Source organism: Cyprinus carpio, chromosome A24 (assembly GCF_018340385.1).
Source record: "Cyprinus carpio isolate SPL01 chromosome A24, ASM1834038v1, whole genome shotgun sequence".
Taxonomy (NCBI): Eukaryota; Metazoa; Chordata; class Actinopteri; order Cypriniformes; family Cyprinidae; genus Cyprinus; species Cyprinus carpio.
Genome location: NC_056595.1, coordinates 24,206,172 through 24,232,962, shown reverse-complemented (window position 1 = coordinate 24,232,962; position 26,791 = coordinate 24,206,172). Strand labels below are relative to the sequence as shown.

The 26,791-nt window shown below is 34.1% G+C and overlaps 1 protein-coding gene across 1 annotated transcript in view; it reads right to left on the bottom strand.

Moving 5' to 3' along the window:
* Positions 1-26,791, bottom strand: part of LOC109071197 (microtubule-associated protein 4-like) — a 64,711-nt gene that overhangs the window by 25,854 nt on the left and 12,066 nt on the right. The window contains 7 exon segments of the mRNA XM_042714840.1: positions 6,644-7,550; positions 7,553-7,866; positions 9,483-9,665; positions 12,262-12,324; positions 13,512-13,568; positions 23,830-23,880; positions 24,751-24,933. Coding sequence (XP_042570774.1) covers positions 6,644-7,550; positions 7,553-7,866; positions 9,483-9,665; positions 12,262-12,324; positions 13,512-13,568; positions 23,830-23,880; positions 24,751-24,925 — 1,750 coding nt within the window. The 5' untranslated portion in view covers positions 24,926-24,933.

Below are 26,791 nucleotides of genomic sequence, written 5' to 3'. Positions count from 1 at the left end.
AGCATTTTTGCCATGTGTTTTTGTCATTTTCTAATTATTTTAATTTTGCAAATGTCTATATTGTTTTTAAGTTTTTAGTTTTAGTTATTTCAGTACTTCAAGTTATGATATATTTTGAATGAGATTTTATTTTTACATTTCCTGTAATTTTACTTCAAGTTTTAGTATTTTTGTCATTGTTATTGTCATTATTTTTTAATGTCTAAATAGTTATTTATTAGTTTTAGATATTTTAGTACTAAAAATAAATGAGAAATGTTGCTTTTAGAATCGATATAATTTTTTTTGTTAATATTTTCAATTATATGTTACTTTTTACATTTTCTGCTTAGTTTTATTTATTTTATATTTTTTACGTTTTAGAATCTCTTGTGTTTTTTGTAATTTTTTTTTGTTTTTAATACATCTATGAAGTTTTAATTTTTTCTTATTTTTAGTTATTTTGGTACTTCAACTCAAAATGAAAATGTGAAATGTTGCTATTAGAATCAATTATATTTATTGATATTTATTATTACATTTTATATTTCTATTTTCATTTTAGCTAAAATTTTAGTATTTTTTTTTTGTTCTTTTTTATTATCATCTTTTTTTGTTGTTTATATAGTTTTTATTAGTTTTAGTTTTTGCTTTTAGTTTATATAGTATTAGTTATTTTAGTACTTCAACGTCAGATAAATTAAAATTGTAGTTAAAAAAAAAAGGTGGTTCCTTTTTTAAATGTATATTTTATTTTCAGTCAGCTTTATTCCAGCTGTAACTTCCTCTCTAGTAAATTCCATCACTAAAAATGGCAGAACTCGTCTTGCCACAAGAACTAAGCCACTTTAGCGGTTACCTAATACCAAACTCAAAGTTTGAGCCATAACTCGGCTCTTTTGGTTCAGAGTGATTCTGTCACCAGCTCTGAGACACACAGCTGCTGCAGGCTTTACAATCACTAATCCAGTCGAGCGAAAACACATCCAGAGCTGCTCTTTCTCTGTCACTGCCAGCCGCACACTGAACACTCTCTGCTTAAATAGAACCTGCGGATGATGTTCAATAGTTTGTCTGAAGCGGAGACACATCAATAGCATCACTCCACCTGAGCTGTCGAATTGTTCAATGCTGCTATTTATATTCTGAGAAGAAACTCCAGCAAGCATCCAGACAAACGTTATGATCTTCTACTACAATCTAGTGTGTTAAAAACATTTAAAAGCACATCTCTGCTCCAAAGTGAGAGATGCATTAGTGTTCAGAAGTTCTGGGTCAGTGAGAAGTCTCACCAAGGCTGCAATTAATTGGTCTAAAATACAGTAAAAATCTGAAATATTATTACAATTTAAAATAGCTGTTTTCTGTGTGAATCTCTGTTAAACTGTAATTTATTTCTGTGATGTGCAGCTGTATTTTCAGCATCATTACTCCAGTCTTCAGTGTCACATGATCTTCAGAAATCATTCTAATATGATGATTTGCTGCTCAAGAAAACAGATTTTTTTTGTTGAAACGGTGATGCATTTTATTTTTCAGGATTCACAGATGAACAGAAAGTTTAAAAGAACAGCATTTATTTGAAATAGAAATCTTTTGTAACATTATAAATGTCTTTACTGGCTCTTTTGATTAATTTAATGCGTCCCTGATGAATAAAAGTATAAATTAAAAAGTATTATTTTTATACTAAATTAAAATAAATAAATACAAATTCATATCAGAGCAATCTCAGACAGAATGCATTGCAACAACCACTCAAATACCTCAGAGAGAGAAATATTGGTTATAATATATATATATATATATATATATATGTATATGTATATGTATAATGGCATGTCATTAAACTGGTGCAATTCAGTTCATGTTTGATATGAACACTAGATTTCTGACTATGTGTAAAGTCAGACTGCAGGCCGAAAGCAGCGAGTTTTCTGCATCGATGAGCAGACGGTAATTATTCTGTTGATCACAGCCTGTTCGTTTTTCTCCTACCGGAGCTACAGCAGCTGTGGCTGAAACCGGGCCGGTCTGCCTTATTTACTCATCTGCATAATTAAAACACATTTATGAAAACGCAAAAGAATATTATCAGCACACTACAACATCTTATGACAAAAAGACTCATGGCCACTTTCTCCGCATCTGTCCTTGTTACCATGGAAACATCAGCTGCTTATCAGTCGCCGTGGCAACAGGACAGGCTCCACGCCCTCCCTGGAGGCAGTCTGTGTTTACGACATTCGATGCGTTGACCTTTACAGCGCCATCACTGCGCTGGTCTCAAACAGGACCTTTGACCGTCCGACTCCATCTGAATTCAGTGATGCACTAACGCAGAAAAACTGTGTAAGTGTTCATTTCATTGTGATAAAATAACACCGAGCGATGCTAATTCACTCCCAGCACATGCACACTAAAAAATGATCAAGAATGTAAGAGCATTTATTCAGCAAGGACACAGGAAACGTGCCAGTTTAAAGAGTTATAAAAGATTTCTATTTCACATAAACGCTGCTCTTATGAACTTTCTATTCATCTGTGAATCCTGAAAAATAAAATGCATCAGTTTCCACAGAAATATTATGCAGCTCAATTGTTTTCAACATTGATAATAATCAGAAATGTTTCTTGAGCAGCAAATCATCATATTAGAATGATTTCTGAAGATCATGTGACACTGAAGACTGGAGTAATGATGCTGAAAATACAGCTGTGCATCACAGAAATAAATTACAGTTTAACAGATATTCACATAGAAAACACTTATTTAAAACTGTAATAATATTTCACATTTTTACTGTATTTTTCATCAATTAATTGCAGCCTTGAGCAAAAACAACATTGAAAAATATTACCAACCCTAAACTTTTAAACAGTAGCAAATATGCAACATACATCAATTCATTAAATTTAATCTGCTGATGCAGCTCTGCAATGATCAACCAATATGTGTTTTCAGTATCCATATCTAAAGATCATCTACGGCTTCATTATTTCTTCCTCCTGAGTCGTGAGAGTCACTAAATAAGATTATGTTATAATCACACTGCATCACAACAGCACAAGTCCCGGCAGCTGCATCGCTGCCAAACCTCGACTCAGCGGGTGTTTCGTTGGGTCGGTGCTGCCAAGAGCCTGGTGGCCCTGTACGCCCGGCTTTCCTCGTCTTCACCCTGTGAAGGATCTCAGCAGGGTTTGCTTATGTAAGATCCTCCCAGACGAATCCTGTTCTGACACGAAACCTCTGGCCTCTAAAGACACACCTCACATCTACTTCCAAACACTAGCACTCAAATCTAATGAGCTGTTTATGTACTTTTACTATGTAGGACACAGATATGGAAAAAACTTTGCATTACAAAAAAAAAAAAATAAGTAAATAAATAAATAAGTACATGGAGTGCAATGCAACATTTTTCAATGCACTTCTAATTTAATTTCTAATGCAATATCAAACACTTTGTCAAGTGCTGCACTGTCCCTGTTTTTAGAGTGGGATGCTAAAAAACAGAAATAAAAGGCAAAAATGTTGCTACCTTAAACAACACTCATGAAAGCAATGCAACAATACAGAAGTCTGTATGATGCATATAAAAATAACAAAACACCAAAACATGTTCTGAGCAAACACACTGCATCTATCAATTAAAAAAAGAGAATGAAAATGAACAGAAAACCTCACTAGAGAACGGTTCAATGTGCTCAATCAGGTCAGTGTGTGTAAATTCATTCATTCATTTTGAAGTGCATTATTTAGATGAAACCAGAAAAAGAATCCTTATTCTGTTATTGTTTCTGTTTTTAAGCATGCAATAAATAGCAAAATGTTTGAATGACACAATTGAATAGAATAACAAACAATCTCATCGCTCCATAATCGTTACTTCTTAAATGCATGTTTAGAAATCCAAATTAATCTCTATAAACCAGCATCACATTCACAGAGAAACAAACTCAAGTGTAGTTTTTTTATTTTTCCTTCACAAGCGTCTGACTGAACAAAAGGAGAGCTGAGTCACTCTGAGCATCTGTGTGTGTGTGTGTGTGTGTGTGTGTGTGTGTGTGTGTGTGTGTGTGTGTGTGTGTTAACACTCCTTCATTCATAACAACGCATGCTACTCCGTCACAATCGATGTCTCTGGCCGTCACCAGCGGCTCACAGACTCACAAGAGTGCAAGCGCACAAAAGACATCACGACCCCAAACAATCAGCGCCATTCAGAGATGCTCACAGGACGCACTCAAGGCCAGACGGCAATCTTACTTTGAAAAGTCCACAGCAAAAACATTACAGACACGTGTCTTTGAAACACTGCTTTGGATTGGATATACATCACATATTACATGCATTTATTAAATAAATAAAATATGAATATTTGGTGAAAAGTCACAAAACTGCAAAAAACAAGAAAATAAGTAGTGTAGTATCTGAAAATGGTCGGTTGCTTGTTTTAGATTCTGTGTGTGTAGCGCCTATATTAGAGAGTGTGTGTGTGTGTGCGTGTGTGTGTTTGGGCGCGTCTAACACAGCTGTCTTCTTCAGTTCTCTGTAATTTTCGGCTCTTTCTCCAGTGGGGAGGGACTCTGTCAGTGAGGGAGCTACTTATACACTCCGGGAGACAGGACATCAGCATTCGGTGTCAGACTTCCCAACATGCAAATTAATGACAGTGTACCGTAATGTGTGTGTGTGTGTGCGTGTGTGTTGTACTACGAGCTCATGAGCTGAAAATAAGGAAACTGTAAGAGCTCAGTGTCAAATATCACATTAGAGTGAATTCTGTTTATCCATGTTGTGTTTTGTTGCATGCAGAAAACTCATTTTGGTGTTTGTTACCATGGTGAATGTTTCAAAATCATCTTTCCAGTTTAGTAAAAGAGTGACTGAACAGAGTCTCACTTCAGCAGCTCTGGAAAATACACTTGTGGTTTACACCATATGGATCACATTTTTTGTGTTCTGTGTGTTGTTTTTATTATATATATATTTTTATATCCCCATTAGCTTGATTTCTTTTTCATAACATTAACTTCTTATTTACTGAACTATTGTATACAATCAATATCACATTTGCAATTGTGCAGATATTCGGGAAAAAACAGCACTTATGCTGCTGTTGTATTTCTAAACTATATCATATATGGTTTATATCAAATATAAACCCATACGTTTTTTTTTTTTTTTTTTATAATTAATCGCACCAATTAAAAAGTTAAATAGACAGTAGGTAGACATAATTACTTTTATTAGATGTTGCATCTGAATAAAAGTTTAGAGATTAACAAAATGTTTATCTGAAGCGTCGGTTTTTACATTATGATGTGTCAAACCTGAACATACACACACACATATACTGAGAAAAAAGCCATATCTGCATATATTACCAAAAGATTGATGAAACGTCATGCACGGCAAATAAGCAAATAAGTTCTTTCTTCATGATATCAGTAGTTAAGGATAAAAGATTTGAGTTGTGTTTGAAATATTCACGAGTCCTTCTTGTCAAGTTGAGTCAAGTCTGAAGTCATTTCAGGTCAAGTCTGGAGTCTGAAGTCTATTAAAATGCAACTCGAGTCCGAGTCACTAACTCGAGTGCCCATCTCTGACTTCCACAATGTCGTGTCAATAAAAACAAAAACTAAAGATCCTGCAATTTTACGATAACTATTTAAAGATGGCACTCGCAAATCTAGTTTACATTTCACTTGTACGGTAAATCCTTTACTGAAAAAAAGGCTAGTAAATTGTTTATCAAGCTACAAGAACTTTTTGTACCACATACCAATTAACTTAATTTGGACGTGCAATACAAACTAGTATGTTTCTGTTATAAATTACTTTAAAAGAGTCATTCACACACTTTGACAGCAATTATACCACTGCACACAGCCAACTCAATCACTAGCACTTTGCAGTCTGCTCTCTCATTGGTATAAGTACCATTAGCATTTGCATAAAGTTGAACTCTCGCATCACCAGTGCACTCAATCATTCAAACTGCCTCAAATCCACAACTTTCACAATTAATGACCTTTGGTCACTCTGAAGCTGCAAATCACAGTTGGACGAAAAACAAAGCAATAACCAGAGAAATGTCGACTTACCTAATGGCGAGTTGAAACAGATGATGTCAGGAAACATAGAAGAGAAAAAAGAAAGAAAAGGTATCACTTACAACTGTATTGTACTTTGTACACATCCATAAAGTGACAAGGGTGGTTCATATTCAAGTGCTAGAAGAGAAATACGAAGGGGTGGTGGGACACCGAAAAAGAAGATTGTCATGTTAGGTGCCACCAGTGATAGTACAGTAATCAATCACAACAGCAAAGATGCAACATTATGAGGGAACAACCACACCCTTCTCGAGAAACTGCAAACCAGTGTTGTATGATTAGTAGAGTACACCCCGGATCACAAGGTTAATGGGTGGGGGGGCGGGTGTATTTCTCGGTTACACAGTTGATCATTCATTTTGGAAGAAACACCCAAGCAAAACCAAGCCAGCCCAATTTGAGCGAACCCTGACCCTTGCGTCCAGCTGACGGGGTGAAGTGTTAGTTATTGCAGTGCACGGTTTAAATCACTCAAGCCCAGGCTTGGAATCCACTCAGCCATGCATTACGTGGATCCACCTCCCAAACGTCCACAACAAACCTTCCAACGTGAAGGGCGTGTCTTCGGCGAGCTCCCGAGGTTCTGCAAAACTAGGGAAGAACGGAGGAGCGGCCGGATTTAGACCAGAATTCTGGGGAGACGCCAACTTTGCTTCAGGGGAGGTTGGACTCTTTGATGAGGACGACCCAGACGACTTCTTGCCTTGTTTGGACTTTGGTTCCTTTGGGGCTTTGCTCTTTGGCGAAGCCAGAGGTGCAGGAACTGAGACTGAGGTCTCAAAGGCAACACCTTCGGGATCAAAGGGTTGATTGTGGTTATTAGGAGACCACGCAGGTCCAGATGGAGAAAACGGGGGTGCCGTGATCAGTGCTTCCATCGGCGGTACAAAACAAGCGCTTCCAGGAGTGGACGACTGGGGTTCCTTTAATGGCGACTCTTGGGTGCCCATGGAAGCGGTGTAGGTGTTATCTTGTCCAACAATGGCTTCTTCAAAGGTACCACCTGGAGAGATGAAAGGCTGAGTGTCGCTGAGATTGCAAGCAAGAGAATCTTCTGTTTCCATGAGGATATCGTTGAATCCGGATGACGAGGACAAGGGGTGTTGGTGGGATAAACCGGGGGCTTGACCGGGAGGCTTTGGAGAGGGCATCGTAGGTTCAACAAGCATTGTGGATGGTGGGGAAGTGGCAGTGAGGGACAGAAGATCTTGGGTGAGAGACAGAGGAATAAGACTCCCATCGGTGTAGTCCTCAGAAAGTGAAACAAGGCCGCTGTCGACTTCAAGGAGTGACTGGGAAATATCAGTTGCGAGCTCCTGCGGCACGCAGGCTGAAGCAGGGACAAAGGGTTCTGCATGGATCGCCCACTCCTCGGGAATCTTCTTACGGCTTTTCGGCTTCTTTATTCTACCAAAGCAGGTTTTTTTCTTCTTAAAAATCTGTGTCTGTCCCGTTCCTTACACGGCTGATGGGGACTGTCGGATAAAGCACTTTCGCTCTGCATTTCTGTGTGGAAGTCGTACATTTCGTCCCTGGGTCTCCGTTTCTTCTTCTTCTTTTCCTTCTTACGGTCAGATCCTTCACCTTCCCTTTCCTCTGCATCTCCCGCCCCGCTATCTCTCGGGGACCACTGAGGGTCGGCCGTGTCATGTGGGCTCTCTACCAGAGGACCGGCATGGCGACTGATAACAGTGGAAACGCTGGGCGTGAAGGGCAGGTCTGATGAAATGCAGGCCTCATCGGACCAGCATTCACCAAAGACACCTCGTATGCAAAGAAGAATGGAAATTAGAACAGCACTAACTCCCTTCTTTGCTCTCTCACACATATCAACTTATCAATCTCCCCTCACACTCTCTAATAGGCTTATATGATATACCTTACAACCCGGAAAGATCAAAATCAAGTTGTACCACAAGATCGTGGATAGTAATAGCATGCATTATTTTTAGTTTTTTTATTGGTTGGTTGTAGTTGTGGATGTTGATTGGTCTGTTTGGTATTTAAATTATTTTAATTGTATTTTTTTTTTTTTGTTTCAAGTGGGAAAAAAATCAAAATCACAAAATTTACATTTAAGAAAACAAGTTTTATTAATCTCATGAAGTGTTGCTTCTTATGTAAGACGTGTTTTTAGACATTTTCACTGGAAAACAAATTAAAAAAAGACAATGAAAGTCATTGGAGTGTGGTCTATATTCTGCTGTAGATTCGCACAAAGCAGACTGAGCAACTGAGGTCAAGCATAATTCATTTGTGTGCAAGGTCTAGTCCGCTCTGTCAGAAGTAACGAGCAGATGATTTGTGGGGTTTGAATTTGCACAGTAACACAGTAATGCAAGATGCATTACAAGTAATGGCAAGACTGATTGACCCACATGTTTCCAGTTTTGCTAATGCTCTGGCAAGGTTCTCTCAAAGTTATGATCAAATATTCTTCCAGTAACATTAACAAAATGGTCAAAACTGTTTTGAACATTCAGAAATCATTCAGAAAATTAGTTTTGCGATTTACAGGAACATTAGCAAAATGTTCTCAGAACATATTTTTCTTAGCTGGGATAGTCTACAACATGAAGTGTGTTGCTCCCGACAGTCTGTCCTGATATGACACGCTCACACAGACGGATCTGTGCTTTTTAGACTGATGGGGGTGAACATGTAAGAGTGCAATGCATTATGGGACACACTCCATCTGTGAATGCTGAAGGGATGGATAGCTCTCCTAAAAAGATTTTGTTGTTTTCTTTTTGTAGGCTATTTACTTGCTAGTGAATCTATGAGTTTTTGTGTTTTCTGTTGAACGCAAAACAAGATGTGAAGAACGTTGGGAACCAAACAGTTGACGGTAGCCATTGTAATAGAAGTCAATGGCTACCGTCAACTAATTGGTTCCCAACATTCTTCAAAACAAAGAAACTCATACACGTAAATTTATTATTTATCTGCTATTATAAGCATGCTTATGATGTCATCGCCTAATTTCCATCTGGGTGACTTCATGATCAGGCACTTGATAACTGACTCATGCATGAGTTAAGATGACTCTCCATCTGGTACGTGTGTAAGGCCCCTGGGATACCAGAATGGAAGGCTTTGACTAGTTTTGACAACTGATAATGTAACTAGCACCAGTTATAGTGCCCCCCAGTGGACATTCCTCCTGTAGGAGTCCCATAATCCCGAATCCAAAACACATGGGAAGAACATGAGGGAAATGCATGCTAAGGGGATGAACAGTATTTGAAAACGATTACATGCTATTAAACATTACTGCTTAAAAGAAATATCAATTCTATGACCAAAATACACTTAAAACGTATTAATAACACTGACATACACTCAATGTCATGATATGTGTGCAGATTTTTCCTCACTACCTGCAGATGTGTCCTGTGGGCTCTTGGGTGTCGTGGCTGTCGGGGGTTCAGATGGTATTTTGGGGGCTTCGGTGGCCAGAGAAGCTGGCGGCTCCTGCACTTCAGCCACACCAGACGGTCTTTCTGTCTGGAAAGGAGCAGCACCTGTGATCACCGCCGACATTACGCTGGGCTGAGAGAAACCTATGGGTTCAAAGACATTACATTACATATTTAATGCATTATACCATGTATTTGGCTCCAAAATGTGAAATGACAGACACAATATCTAAAGAGATTTTGATATTAGTAATAATAATAATAATTATTATATTAATTATAGTAATAAAGTAATTTATTATTATTATTATTATTAGTATACAGTAAATACTGCTAATACTACTACTAAATTATTATTAATGATTATAAGTAGTGGTAGTGGAATTAGCAATAAAGTAGTTGGATTTATAATATTAGTATTATAGGATTTATAGTTTTAATTAGATATTAAAATAAAAAAAAAAATCAAACTATTTATAAAAAACAATAAATAAAAGATTTAGAAGATTCTACAGTACTAAAACATTTAATAATAATAATAATAATAATAATAATAATAATATTACTTTAAATACTGCTAATACTACTACTACTACTAAATTATTATTAATAATTAGTAGTAGTAGTAGTGGTGGAAGTAATAATACAGTAATTGGATTTATAATATTAGTATTATAGAATTTATAGTATTAATTTAATATTAAAATAAAAAAAATAATTATTTATAAAAATAATAAATAAACAAATAATATAATATTTAGATTTTACAGTCGAAGATTCTACGTTAATAAAACATTTTTTATTATTATTATTATTACTTGAAATACTACTGCTAATACTACTACAACTAACAATAACAACAATGACAATGTATTTTTTATTATTAATAGTAGTAGTAGTAATATAGCAGATAGACGTATAATATTAACATTACTAATTTGTAAATAAAATACTAAATTAAATATAACAATATTTATAAAAAATAATAAAAATTAAATATTTTTTTTTTAAATCCACAGTATTAAGCGCATTACATTTATTAAATATTAAATAAATACTTGGCAACTTCTTGACAAATATATAATAGATCCCTCTTATTACAGTAACGAGACGGTTTAAGAAAATGTAAGAAAAAGTGAAATACAATCCAGACATGTTTTTTAATTTAACATTCTCCTGCAATTTCAAAGGTTTCCACTATCATCTGTAACATCTGTATCTATGATCTACGCATGTATCTGTCATAAACGTTTATCAGATTGGACACATGTATGTTCTGTACTACATGAGGTATGACAGAGAGCGAGTGAGTCTGTAACAGGTGGAGCATCTGAGCTGATTTCTGATGTGAGCGTGACTCATCACCTCCCAAGAGCTCTTCAAACCAGCGCCATCATCAGCTATTGTCTTCCCAGGTCTGTTGATTTACCCTGCTAATGAATTCATCTCATTCTCATTACTAGCATTACTACTAATGCGGCCCATTAGAGTGCAGAATAAAAGCTCCAGGCGACATCAAATCAAATCTTTATTCATCAGCACACGACCGAAGATAGAGTTTTTGTCTGTGACTTAACATGATGTTGCCACACAATGACATCATGAAAGAACATCGATAACCGATATAACTATTAGCTAAGGCAGATATAGATGTGTATCTCATTCCCAACAGGAATCACAGGAGGAGAAGACGTGAGATCTGCGTTAAACGAGGTCAGGGGTAATTAGAGGTGTTGTTTTGCTGGACACACAATTTTAGAAAACCTAATTAATGGCCGGAGAAAGATTCAACAAGATGACACTGAACAAATAAAAGCGTGTAATTAACGGGCGGTCCGGCCTCAAGCAGCGTAGATAAAATTAGTTTGAATGATTTTTTTAGAATCTCGCGCTCTATATATAAACATGACAAAATTAAATTACTAAAGATGCAGTCAAAAGTATTTACCATTTCACTACTTTAATAAAAAAAAATTATAATTATATATTGTAATATACTGTAATATTTAATAATGTGACATTATATGGAGTATTTTATATTTGAATATTTTTTATTTTATTTTAAATATTTTATTTGTAATTTCAAATGAGCATATATTTGATTTTAATTAATAAAGAAAAAAAGTTAATGTATATACACCACCAGTCACACAGATATTAATATAAATAGTGGTAGTATTTACAGTGTAATAATATATTAAATCAATGTATTAATATATTATCAATTAATATTTCAAATAAATTATTAATGAATGTTATTATTAATTATTAATGTATTATTATATATTTGTTATTAAAATAGAATTTTTTCATAACATTTTATATATATATAATCATATATATATATATATATATATATATATAATATATATATTATATATATATCTATATATATATATATATACACACACACACATATATACACACACACAAGAAGAAAAATAAATTATGATATAATTAAAATAATTATTAAAATTATACTGCTACAACTACATTATTAATACAAAAATATTTATAAAATATTTAATAATAAATAAATGATTTAGATTTTTTCTACAGTAGAAGATTCTAATTAAAAAAACTATTTATTAAATATATTATTATTATCATCATTATTATTATATAAAATAAATATAAATGTATAACAATTGTTAAACAATTCACCAACTTCAATAAAACATTTCTGGCAAACTTCAAACTATGATTGGGGCTGGAGGTTTTGGGTTATGAGTGAGGTCACCTGTGAACGCTGCCAGCGGGCTGCTGTCCATCATCAGCGGAGGGCTGGACTGTGAGCCTGAGTCTAGAGAGAGACAGAGAGAGCAGATGAACAACAGATGCTGCGCTGCATTTCAGCGAGAGGAGAGAAGTGACCGGTGTTTTCATCTAAGAGACTGTATGTTCATGCTCATGTTATTTATTAAAGAACACAGCAACAGTCAGCAAGTACTCGTGCTCCTGTGATTCACCTGCTGGACCAAAAAAAAACAAAAAAGAGGTGAAAACTCCCTCAGAAGCACACTGGAGGAGGACCAGACGATCACAGGCACTCATCAAGTTCATTTTATTAAGAAACTGTCCGTTCACTGTTAATCTGATGCATATTGCACACAAAACTGGAAAACACTTTCTCCATCTGGCTGACTTTGGCTGACTTTACAAAGCTTCACAACAGATACCACGAACACATGTGAGGAAGAGCTGAACGCTGGATTTACATTCATTCATTCATTTAGCAGACACTTTTATCCAAAGCAGCTACAGGAAGCAATTTATTGCCAATGTCTGGGAATTTTATGCCATAAAATCTTTAAAAGATGTTCAGAATTTAATTCGAGGCAGCAGGTAAACTTTAAATTCACCGGCAAAATCAGTTCTGAGATATGATTGTTTACGGTTGGGAAAAAAAAAACAAATTGTTTTTTTTTTTTAATTTTTTAAAAATTAAAATAAAATAACATTTTATTTTAGCTAGTTGCCAAGCCAACATTTCTCATTTTTCTTTAGCTCAACTTAAACTTCAAAAAAAAAAAAAAAATACACTAAAACAAAGTGAAAACAGAAAATCTAAAAAATACATTTAATTCAAATATTTAAAAAAAATATTATTATTATTATTAAAGTTAGGTTTTTTGGTAAATAAAAATGTATAAAATGATACAGAAAAACTAATAAAACTTTATACACATAAAAATAGAATCTAATTCATAATATTAACAAAAACAAAAAAGTCACTAAAATAAAACTCTGCATGTACATTAATTCTGATCCAGTTATGTCTGTGTTTGTGGAGTCTGTCACACTAATATTTGACTGTGTGTTTTCCATGCTGGTCTATTATTGCCATTTAATCGATTTCACAAAACAACCCGGTCTCTAAATGACATAAAAACAAAGCGTCAGTCAGACACAGTCTCTTCTTGACTTCAGTAATCTGTATCGTGGACTAGATCTTGGAAGCTCTGGAAATGCTGACCCATTCTGACTCACCTGATAGTAAGTCTGTCCCAAACGTCTCTTTCCGTGGGGTCAGCGGATTCACAGTGCCTGTAAAACAAACATGATATGATCTCTCCGCTCTGATTAGAGACGCCTTCGCCTCACCTGCTCCATTTCAAACACACAGCACACTATTTCCATGCACACATGAACACACAGCTCGATTCGGTCAAAGCGCAGAGCTCCAGCGGCTCGGGCACGCTGTGAGCTCGTGGTCCCTTCCGGGCGGGGAAGCTCCTGATCCCAAGAGGCGGTTCTGGACGGGCCGGCGGCTCGGAGCGGCTGACGCTGAAAAGACTCGACAGGACCACGGACACAAACAGAGCAGCACTCGGTCAGGACCTCCGGGTGGGATGCTGTCTGTGCTCTCGAGCCAAAATCAAGACAGTCTCACCCACAGACTTCACAAGCCACATTAACTGCATCAAATAAACCAGGCGATACTGTATCTGCGCACAAAATCAAACAGACAGCTTCTCTGCAAAAGGGAAAATCATTAGTTCCTTATGAAATTTAGCTCATTTTGTTTTTTTGCCTTCACAAAAAAAGATAAAAAAAGATAAAATTACCATTAAAAGGTCATATGCCTCGTGCACTATAGTATTAGTCTTCTGCCTTTTATGAAATTTAAGTTTTTATTAATTGGAATACCATTCAAAAGTTCGGGGTGAGAATTTATTTACAAGGACGCATTAAATTGATAAAGTGCAAGTGAAGACATTTGTAATGTTAGAAAAGATTTCTATTTAAAAATAAATGCTGTTCTTTTGAACTTTCTATTCATCTGTGAATCCTGAAAAATAAAATGCATCACAGTTTCCACAAAAATATTCTGTTTTCAACATTGATAATAATCAGAAATGTTTCTTGAGCAGCAAATCATCATATTAGAATGATTTCTGAAGATCATGTGACACTGAAGACTGGAGTAACGATGCTGAAAATACAGCTGTGCATCACAGAAATAAATTACACCTTAACAGAGATTCACATAGAAAACTGGTGTTTTAAATTGTAATAATATTTTTACTGTATTTTTATCAAATAAATGCAGCTTTGGTGAGCGGAAGAGAGAGATGCGTACTGTACATTCAGAGGAAAACTACTAAACCAGCTACGAACAGCCTCAGCCTGTCAGCTCTGGTTTAGAAAAACTCACCCTGTGGTTTCTGTTCTCTGATCGCATCAGAAACACATTCATCGGATGATAATATTTACATAACCTGCTCATCTCAGACAAAACTAGATGGGTTATGACCCGTCACCAGTCTGTCTGATGCCCGAGAGCATGCTGGGAAATCAACAACTGGAGGGGTGTGGAAGCTTTTAGGACTTCTTTTAATTGGGAATGATTCAAAATATTATCCATGATAATGAACAGCATGTGGGCCATAGGCATTTGGGTTGTAGATAAATTGGTTGATAATTCTTATTGTTATATTTTTTTAGTTTTTTTATTTATTATAAATAATAAGAAGAAATGCTATTGTTAATTAAAAATCATTAAATACTATTAAAAGCTAAACACTAATATATTTATACTTTTCATATTTAAATATTATAATGATATTACTGTTATTTGATTATTATTACTATTATCATCATTATATGAAAAAACTAATATATAAATAACAAATTTTATAGATTAATACAAGTATTTTTAAAATGTCATTAACAACAGTGTTTGTATTATTATTATTATTAAAATATATAAATACAATAGAAGTTTAAATATAGATTAATTAATGTATTATTAAAATGTAATTAACAATAGTATGTGTTATTATTAAAACATAAATACAATATACATTTAAATGTATTAGTATTTAGTATTTGATAGTATTTTCTCCATTAACAACATAATTTATTATTATTAAAATATATAAATACAATATGTCTAAATATAGATTAATAAAAGTATTTGAAATGACATTAACAACAGTATTATTATTAAATTACTAAAATATATAAATACAACAAATTTAAATATATTAGTATTTAGTATTTGATAGTATTTTCTCCATTAACAACAGAATGTATTATTATTATTATTATTATTTAAATATATAAATACAATGTCTAAATATAGATTAATAAAAATATTTTTAAATGACATTATTAAAACAGAATTTATTATTATTATTATTAAAATATATAAATACAATATGTCTAAATATAGATTAATAAAAATATTTTTAAATGACATTAACAGCAGTATTTATTATTATTATTAAAATATATTAGTACAATATACATTTTAATACTTTAGTATTTAGTATTTGATAGTTTTTTCTCCACTAACAACAGAATTTATTATTATTATTATTATTATTTTTTTTTTTTAAAAAAGTTTTTGGGAATTGAAAAAAGATAAAACAGTATTACTGGTTGTCTCCACAGAAGTCTAGTTGAATTTAGCCTTTTTGTGTGTTATAGAACTGAAGTTACAGGCTGTATTTTGTGTGTGTGTGTGTTTCTTTTTTATGTCTTTGCCCAGAGTTTGAACCCATCTCTCTGATATATGTTTGTGGACAGTGATTCTGTCTCTTTTCTCGTTTCGGTGTCTGTGTGCCTCTAAACCTCCCATGGGCCACACAGACTTTACAAAGACACAACAGGGTTATTTATGATTGTTATGACACCAAAAACTGCTTCAATAACGAAAACAAGACGACTAAAAAGAAGAAGAGGCAGAAGGAAATGAGGAAAAGTGGGATGATGATGAGGAGGAAGAACAATGAAAAAAAAACAAGAGGGAAAAGAAAAAGACGATGATGAACAAAAAGAGGAAGATAATGAGAAAGAAGATGAGGAAGAAGAAGAGGGAGATGAGAAAGATGATAAGGATGAACATGACAAAGAAGAGGAAGATGAAGATTCACAAAATAATGAAAAACAAGATGATGAGGAAGAGGAGGATGAAGACAATGATGAACAACAACAATAAAAACAAAAACAAGAAAGAGAAAAAATGATATGAGGTGTGGATTACAACAATAAAAACAAAAACAAGAAAGAGAAAAAAAGAGGAGGAAGATGTCACTGAGGAAGAGGAGGATAAAGATGAGGAAGAACAACAACAACAAAAACAAAAAACAAGAGGAAAAAGAAAAAGAAGATGAGGAAGAAGAAAATAAAGTATAACAAAAATAATGAGGCAGAAGAGAAAGAATAATACAACAACAAAACCAAGATGAAGATGAAGAAGAGGAAGAGGAGAAAAAACGGAGATGGTCAAGACCGTAGATTAAACTCTTGTTTCAGAAGAAATGAAGTATTGTGGGAAGAGGAGAAAAAGATGAGGTTGTAGAGGAGGTAGATTAGAATCTTGTTTAAACGGTGAAGAGGAAGACGAGGAGGAGTGTGTGTGTGTGTGTGTGTGTCCTCAGTCTGACCCCACCGCTGCTCCATCATCAGTGCTCACGGCTTACACATGATTCAAACACATCACAAATCTCCAAAAGACCAATCCTAAGAATGAGGAGGAAGGGAAAGCACCTCTGCAGACGGGATTATGGGAAACAGACATCCTCAGACTGACCTCAGTTCAGATTAGAACACATGATTCAAACACATCAGGACTGCAAAGCTGTCATAAGCGTTTAATCCATTTCCTGTCGTGAGGGGAGGGCTGTAGAGCTTTAGTGATTTATTAATGTATTACTGAAGCTTGTTCAAACCTGATCAAAGACAAAAATTATATAATTATATAACCATATTTACATTAGGAAGGTAAATATGTTTAGTTTTTATGCAGTCCTCCAGGTTAAACTTTAATAGGTTACTTCAGCCCTCTGTAAAAAAAAAAAAAAAAACACGAAAAAAAAGATTATAATAATATTTAATATCATCTATCAAATAATGAAATAATCAAGAATTTTATAGTTATCAAATAAGACATAGTAGTTTATTAGACATGTATAATACTATAGACAGTTGATATCAAAAATCCACAATGATTTGTTACAAATCCACACAAGATACTTACAATTATGAAGAAAACTCATATCATGAAAAATAAAACTATACACAATAACCACTGCCACAACGATCCTAAAATAGGGTCAGTAAGAGTTTTTTAGTGTCTTTTTTTGAAAATGACAAATGTGACCCAGGAGTGCAAACATCACACACTAAGTTCACCAAGATCCTAAATATCCGGTGAACCACCAACAGATTCGTATACCCACAGAAACACTGCCTCTAATAGATAATAAAATAATAACGTAGAACAAAAAATTAAAATAATAAAGCAAACCACAAAAAAGTATAGAATACTACATCTTAAGAAATAATCAAAAAATCATAAAAGTACATAAAGAGGTATAAAGCTATTATATTTTTATTTTTTTTAAGAAAATCACTAGTGGTGAATATTCAGCAAGCATGCATTAAATTGATCAAAAGTGACAGTGAAGACATCATAATGTTACAAAAGATTTCTATTTCAAATAAATTTCTACTCATCAAGGCATCCTGATATAAAATGTACTACGGTTTCCATAAAATTATGAAGCTGCATAACTCTTTTCAACATTGATAATAATCCGAAATGTTTATTGAGCAGCAAATCAGCATATTAGAATATAATTAGAAACATTTTTTTAAAAACGGTATTGATATTTGTATGATTTGTATATATTATGCATTGAAATGTGCTGTGATACCTTGCCGCTAGCGTTATATTCTGCCGACAAAACATTAAAAACTTGCCTTTCTAAAACAAAACGTGTGACTGATTGATGTGGGTGGAGATGGATGGATAAGTGGTGTACTCAGAGGTGCTCGTCCTCCGGAGAATCAGGGACACAACATCTGCTGCGGAGCCGTCCAGCTCTAAAACAGACTCGAGTAGGCCAGACTGACCCATATAGAGCTCCCGCAGGAGCCACAAACACACACAGGAGGAGGCAGGACCAGGAGTACACCCATGACTTTCCTTTGTCTGTGAAACACAAACAGAGCTTCTTCTCCATACAGTGAAAGTCAATGGGGTTCAATGCTATTCTTCTATTTTTAAGAGAACTATCCCTTTAATATGCAGCCATTTGTCAAGTTTAACACTGCGATTCTGTTTCTCTATCAGAACACTGATGTGTAAACGTGAACATACCAGCCACATAAGACTTCAGAGTACAAGGACAGACAGTTCAGACAGACAGATACAGCCGATAAAAACTTTATTAACTGTGTGGACACTAGAAAAATCTGCACGTACATCAGACGTAATACAGACTACAGCAGCCAGCGTGTGTGTGAGAGGATGAAGAAGCAACAGCAGCAGCGTGTTTGAAGCCTTTCTTGGTTTCTGGTTAAACGGGTTAAATGAGATCAATCCATCTCTAAAGATGCAGTGTGTGATTTCTGCGGCATCTGAAGCACCAAACAGAGTTGCAAAGTGTTTCAGCTGCACAGAAGTATTATTATATAATTCTATAATATTATATTCTATAATATTTTATATGCAATTAAAGACCAAGAGCAGGTTGGAAAAAAAAATAAAAAAAATAAAAAAAAATAAAAAAAATAATTAAAAAAATAAATTAAATAAATATAGTAATTTATTAAAAAAAAATAGATATATATATAATGAATAATAATAATAATAAGAATAATTAATATATATAAGGATATAAGATATATATTATATATCTATAAATGATAGATATATATATGAATGATATAGATATATTATATATATAAAAAATTTTCTTGGGGTTTGGTATGGCTACTGTTGCAAAACATGACACACCTTATCTTTAAAAATGCACTTTTGCAAGCCGAGACATCCTATGAATATAATGCATGTAATAACATTATTTTTTTTCATTTTTTTTAAATGAAAGAGTAAGTAGGTGGTTTTTTGTTGTTGGTAAGAAGCTTCTTTTGGTTGTTTATTAGCATGTAGAAGACTAGAAAAACAGACGAATCAATCAATCATTAAAAACACATGCACTTGTTAAAAACAAACGTACAGCTGGAAGAAAGAGTGTTGAGTAATGGAAAAAAAGTCGGATCAATAAATAATTTTAATAAATTAAAAAATAAAACAACTGAGTGCATCATCAGGGCTGAAATAATGAATTATACTGAATTCTATTTATATATTGTTTATATTGGTTTTAATGGCTTTAATGAATATGAAAATTTTGAAATTTTTAACAACATTTTTAGTCAATTTTGAGTAAATATTGTGTAAAATAAATATTGAATTTTATTGAAAATATTTGGATATCATGCTACCTGCTCTATAGATATTAATATCATCTTTGTAACCCATGCATGCGTTTCTGGCCTTAGACAGACAGTCTGCTACGAGTGTGTATATAAACACTGCTGAGACTGCGACAGGCTGCCAGTGTGTGTGTGTGTGTGTGTGTGTGTGTGTGTGTGTGTGTGTGTGTGTGTGTGATGAACTCTGGCAGCGGAGCTCTCAAAGCAGTGAGCTTTAACACAGCCAGACACGAGTACATACACATACGTTTGTTTGCACGATGCATCTTACATGTAATCAAATGCAGCAATGAATTCACAACACGTCTCTTTGGGCGACTGCTGTATGATGATAAACAAAGCTGTGTGCATCAGAACTCATATGACATCCTGATGGCGCATGTTTACAGGTTATCAAGTGATTATCACAAATAATAAAGTCTCTCTAGGATATTAAGACAAAAACAGACTTGAAGCCAACATGAAATTACAATCACAAACCACATACTTCTACACGGTGATGCATTTTGGGCTGAAACATGAGTCAGAGTCACACAGTAATAATCAATGAGATATTATTAGTGTTTTGTTTCTATTAATATTTTCAGTTTATATATTCCATTTTTTTAAGTTTTAGTAATTATCCTGTGCTTTTTTTATTTTATGTCTGTATAGTTTTTATTAATTTAAAATGTAGTTAATTAGTAGAAATGATTCAAACAAATTAAAGTAAAAAAATCTAGCAATCTAGCTAAAATAATAAATAAAATATTTTTAAAAAATATTTAATTTCAGTTAATGTTAATATAAAATAAACATGACCTGAAATAAAATATTTAAAAATTATATTCAATATTATTTTATTCTAGTAACAAAATGTTTTTGTATAATTTTAGTTTTAGTTAACTATAATAACCCTCTACTCTATTTGATATTATTGCTGTCACATTTATCACATTAACTAACATTAATTAATTCACTGACACTCCAGCAGCCTTAAACAATGACTATACAAATAGTACATTGATATTTTTTTTTATGTGATCTGACTCATGTTCATGTTGACTTTAACTGGAGAAATGTGCATGAGAAAGAAGAAAGGCCTGACAGTGAGATGCTAAACAGATTGTGTGTTTGTGTGTGTGTGTGTGTGTGTGTGTCCGCGGTCTGTCATCACCAGATAGATCAACTCTCACTCTGAGCTACCGTTCCCTCAAAAGATCCCTTTTCCCTTGAGCCTACGGAGGGGTTTTGGAGCGTCCCGCGGCCGCTGATGCTGCTGTACAGTGTGCCTGCGATGACTTTGCCGAAGAGGAAGAAGAAAATGTCTTTAAATGAGAGACTGGAGTGTGTTTGACAACCACACAGTGTTCAAAACCTAGTGAGCTGCCTACATAGTCAGCGTTTTAAGGCATCATAGTGTGTTCCACATTTTCTGGTTTGTTTTAAAGGTACAGGATTTTGCTGCTTTTAAGACACTTGAGTATCATATTATTAGTGAAATGCATATTTTATCCAAAATTGGTGTTCCATGTTTGTATGCGGTTTGAGTAACTCGTTATCAGAAAAATGCACATTTTACCCAACACTTCACCTGATTTCTGTGTTAAAAAAAGTTGGGTATCGAGAACCAGTTCCTATTTGGAAAATCACTCACTGTTTATTACTGAATCACTTTTGTAGCTTTAATAAGAATAACGTTTATTCAATTCAAATGTTTTTTTTTGTTTGTTTGTTTTTTTTTTTTTTAGATTGAATTATTCAATATCTGTAGTATTTACTTGAATATTAAGAATTTATTAATTTACTTCAATTTTAAATAAATGTTATTTGTGTCCCTGGAGCACAAAAGCAGTCTTAAGTCTCTGGGGTATATTTGTAGCAATAGCCAAAAAAAACACTGTATGGGTCAAAATTATAGATTTTTCTTTTATGCCAAAAATCATTAGGATATTAAGTAAAGATCATGTTCCATGAAGATATTTTGTAAATTTCTTACTGTAAATATATCAAAATGTAATTTTTGATTAGTAATATGCATTGCTAAGAATTCATTTGGACAACTTTAAAGATGATTTTCTCAGTATTTAGATTTTTTTGCACCCTCAGATTCCAGATTTTCAAATAATTGTATCTCAGACAAATATTGTCGTCCTAACAAACCACACATCAATGGAGAGATTATTTACTCCGCTTTCAGATGATGTATATATATATCTCAATTTCAAAAAATTGACACTTTAGACTGGTTTTGTGGTCCAGGGTCACATTTAGTTGTGTAAATGTGCCAGGAATAAAAGGTATGCTAATTTTTGTAAATATTTTGATCTGAACACAGATTTGATAAGAACTGGATTCTAAATACAGATTCAGAACTGATAAAAGTGAAACGGTACCCGACCCTAGTCGCAATAGTTTAATAAAACTGAACATTAGAAGGCAGCAGCCTATGTAGACAGCAGCTCACTAGGGTTTGGAATCAGGTTTTTCTCCAGCTCTCAACACATCCCAGGTCCTGAAGCAGGGCGTAACGCTGAGGCTTTTGAAGAAGGTGTCAGGAACAGGTTTTCCAGAAGGTTCAGCAGCGTGAGCGAGAGGAGAAGAGGCATCGAGACGCAGCCACGAGCAGAAGATCTAGTCGTCTGAAGCCAGACATGAGGCAGAAACAGACACGACGCAGGGCAGACGGGAAGAGAACAACAGCGCTGGTTAGTACTTCACACCTGTCAATCAATCGCTTGCATGCAGCATGCACGGCCCCGCCCACAAATATGCAAATAAATAAATAAAGATGTGTTTAAAAATGGCGTTATTCCCTGGACATCTGCGTCGGCTGCAGCTCACACATCTATATCCTCTGCCCTACTTACTTCCTGCAAAAACAGCAAAGAGAAACTTTCCATAATCACGATGAATGTTTAAAAATCCAGAACAACAGCGCCATCTTAAGGACGGTTAATAAAACACACCATGCATTTGTTAAAGCAAAGCTGGGTGTATTTTATTAGGCATGAAATGTTTTGTCAATAATCACTAATGCATGCTATTTTTCTGTCTCGCCCATCATGAAGCCATTCAGTTAAAAGCACATATTAGTCTCTGATTGTCATTGTGTGAGCTGCAGTGACTCCAGCATCCAGACGAAGCATCTTTGTTCTTCAGCATGCAATGAGAGTCTGGCTCGCCCCGTCTGATGCATTCTGCTCTTGTGTGCTAAGAGCGGAGAATAAAGGCTTACTGTCATCCGTGTGTGTGAGAATGGAGGCAATTAAAGTGAACGCTAAACCTACAAGAGCAAAAAGCATTGACCGGGACATGGAGACCAGATGCACCGTCATATATAGGTATATGACGGGGTTATCAGATAACACTGCCTTAAAAATCCATAAAAAAGGAAAATATTAACCATTTGAACCTTTGAATCAGATTACTCAGTTAGAATCTAAATGACCGTGTGCACATGATACATATGTTTATTTACATCGAACTGGTCAGCAGAGGAGAATGAATACTTGCTGAAAATCTTCTGACATATTTTTCTATTTGCCAACAAGGTAAAAACTACAGTTTTGCTTGCAATGGCTCTGTTAATGAACAGTTCTTTCACATCTGAATACAGACTGGATTCATTCAGACTGCAAACATCGGTGCATGTAAACAAGAGCGACAGACATCTGATTAATCGATGCGTTACGATACATGCTGGACCTTTCTCACAATCTCGATTCGGTTTGAGTGTCTATGCACGATCACACTTTCAACTCGTGTCTGTATCAACAAATTGGAAGCAATAATAATAATACAAAGTTTGTCGATGTCAAATCCCTGTGATAGAGGACGCTAGATGTCCAGATTGAGGAGGACAGTAAAAAGTACTATTCAATGCACTGCTGAAAGGATAAACATGCAATTACAGAGTTACTAAAACCTTGGTAAATGAAGGTTTTAGTCTCCTCTACGTGCAATGAGAGAGATAATAAAATGATCTTATACTGAAGATGAGCATGAAAGAATATGATCTGAACTAGGTATGAGTATGATCATGGAGCGACACCCGAAACTAAACTGGGGCGATGAGGAAATCTGAAAGTCTTACCAGGGTTTTGAGCCCCTTGAACTTCCTGCTGTGCGTTCTTGACTACTGGATCTGCGCTCACATACACACACACACACACACACACACACACACACACACAGACTTAACAATTAGAGGCGTCTGCATGGGAGAATCCTCAAAAGCAGACGGCAGATTCTTGACAAACACAGTTTGCTCAATGCAAACAAACTCTTGGAAATCAATCAGACAGACGGCCACAAAAGATTCACACAGGCCAATATAAACTAGAGGAATTGCTTATTTCACACACAAACATTCAATGAACATCACAGGTTACTGAAACAGGAGAGACGGGTTTCCACACATACTTCATCTCGAGAAAAAAAACGATTAACAATCTGTGAAGAGAGGCGCCGCACAACTTCTACTATAAAATAAGTAGAGAAAAAAAAGAGAAAAAAGAAAGAAAAATAAGATCATGTAAATGTAGTGTAAAAATGCAATAAAATAAAAAATGCAATGCAAAAAATAAATAAAATGCAATGCAATGCAATAAAATAATAAATAAATGCAATGCAATGCAATAAAATAATAAATAAATGCAATGCAATAAAATAATAAATAAATGCAATGCAATAAAATAATAAATAAATGCAATGCAATGCAATAAAATAATAAATAAATGCAATGCAATGCAATAAAATAAAATAATAAATAAATGCAATGCATTGCAATAAAATAAATAAATGCAATGCAATAAAATAAAATAATAAATAAATGCAATGCAATAAAATAATAAATAAATGCAATGCAATGCAATAATAAAATAAAATGCAATGCAATAATAAAATAAAATAAAATAAAATAAAATAAGTTTGGTAGTACAGCTGACACAGTAACACTTGGGCACGCCTGATGCTTATGCTGGGTGACCTGCTAACATCAACAGATCAGACTCACCCTTCCCGTCATTGTCCAGCAGTGGGATGAAGTTCGTCTTGTCAACTGTCTCTCCGACCTGATCGTCGAAGGTCTCGGCCTCCAGCGTGGCCACGAAATCCCTCTCCACCATGTTCTCTACGCCAGATTGAGGAACACTGTCGGTCAGAGCGTCGGTCAAGCTCAGATCCGCCATGACTCTTACTGCGACAGAATAACAACAAAATGAGAAGAAAACATTTAGTTTTAATAAACACAATAATCAGAACTACCTATACTCCTTTAGGAATGGTATTGACTGTCATTTATGTACTATAATATGCACCGCAGCAAAAACAAGTGTGCAGGAAACATTCTCTATTATGATGATGTCATATATTATGCTGCAATCTCGTGAGATGTTATTTCATCAGACACACGTGTGATCATCTAACATGTCCAGTTATCAGCAGAAATCAATGCAGCAGATAAAAACAAGATCGTCTTGAGGGTGAAACCAGCCCAAACGTGCTCAATTCCTTCTTTAACTCTCTTTTTTTCAAAGCCGGTGACTCATTTGTGGCGTCTCTCTGCTGATAATCATAATTTGTGTCTTCCTGTGTTGTGTAATCTCAAGACTTTGCGTCTGTGTTTTCCTTAATCACAGAGATTAAAGATGTGGCAGCGGTGTAATGCAGCAGGATTACAGCTGTGACACACACAGAAAAAAAAAAAAAAAAAAAAACACACACACACACAGAGAGACAGCTTCCCGATTAAACAGAGCTATCCTGAGGCACCAGTTCAAAAGGCTAAGCTGAAATTCGTTTCTCTCTTATTAAAACTTAAAAATACACCCAGTAATTTTTTTAAATCAAGTTAAAATACATTATAATATTTTATTTTTATTTAAATTATATATATGTATATATATATATATATATATATATATATATACTATATATATATATATATATATATATAAAATAAAACTAAAAAATAATAAAATAAAAAAATATTTTCAAAATAATATTAAACTAAATTAATACAATTAAAATAAAAATATATTTTCAAAATAAAATTCAATTTATAATAAATTTTTAATAATACAATTCCAAATAAAATAAAATAAAACACATTAATCTCGAGATCATAAATCACGGAGCTGAGTCATATGTAGCTGTCGAATCCTGTGTGGCGTCCTCTACTGGTGAAGCACCACAGTGAGGAGGACAGATCGTTCTAGTGGAGGAAGAGAGGGGCTTTCAGACAGGAAGTGGGTGTGAATATTAGGTGTGTAACAGCAGGCACTTCCCTTCTACACTCAAGCATGCAGTCGACTCAAGACTTGCATGACATCATTACGTCTGCTGCTCTACTGTGGAGACGTGACGTCATCATAACGAAGTTTTTCAGCAATACAGTGCATCCTTAACTTACAGAGAAAAGAGGGTCCGAGAAAAATCTGTAGATGGAAAATTCTCCATACAAGTTATTTGTGGATTTTTCTTTTTTCTACTTGTTACTTTTTTAGTAAATGTTTATTTACTATTTATTGAAGTTAAGGTATCTAATATTTTGATAAATAATTTTCTATGATCTAAATATTGTTAAGAATTAAAAGTTTGTTGTCATTTGGAAGTGTGTTGGCCTTCTTGTATTATTTTGCTGTTAGATTACGATTATATGTTCAGTGGCATAAAGTGGTCTTAAAATGACAATAATATTGTTTATCGCAGTTATTTCTGGGGCAATATAATCGCACAACAAAAAGTTGCTATCGTGACAGACCTAGACATGATGCATTTACTATGAGCATGATTAATAACCAATGTATTATTGTGGTGTATTTTTCATTAATGTTGCATTTTTTTTTTTTTATGATTTATATAAAATTTATTGCGTTGTTTGCGTAGTTATAATTGGAATATATTTAAAATAATTTAAAACAATAAAAATAAAATAAAATTAAATTAAAAAATAGTGAAACAAAATAAAAAACTAAAATAATGTAATTTAAATTAATGAAATTAAAAATAAAGAAATTATAAAATATATTAAATAAAAATAAACAAAATGAAAT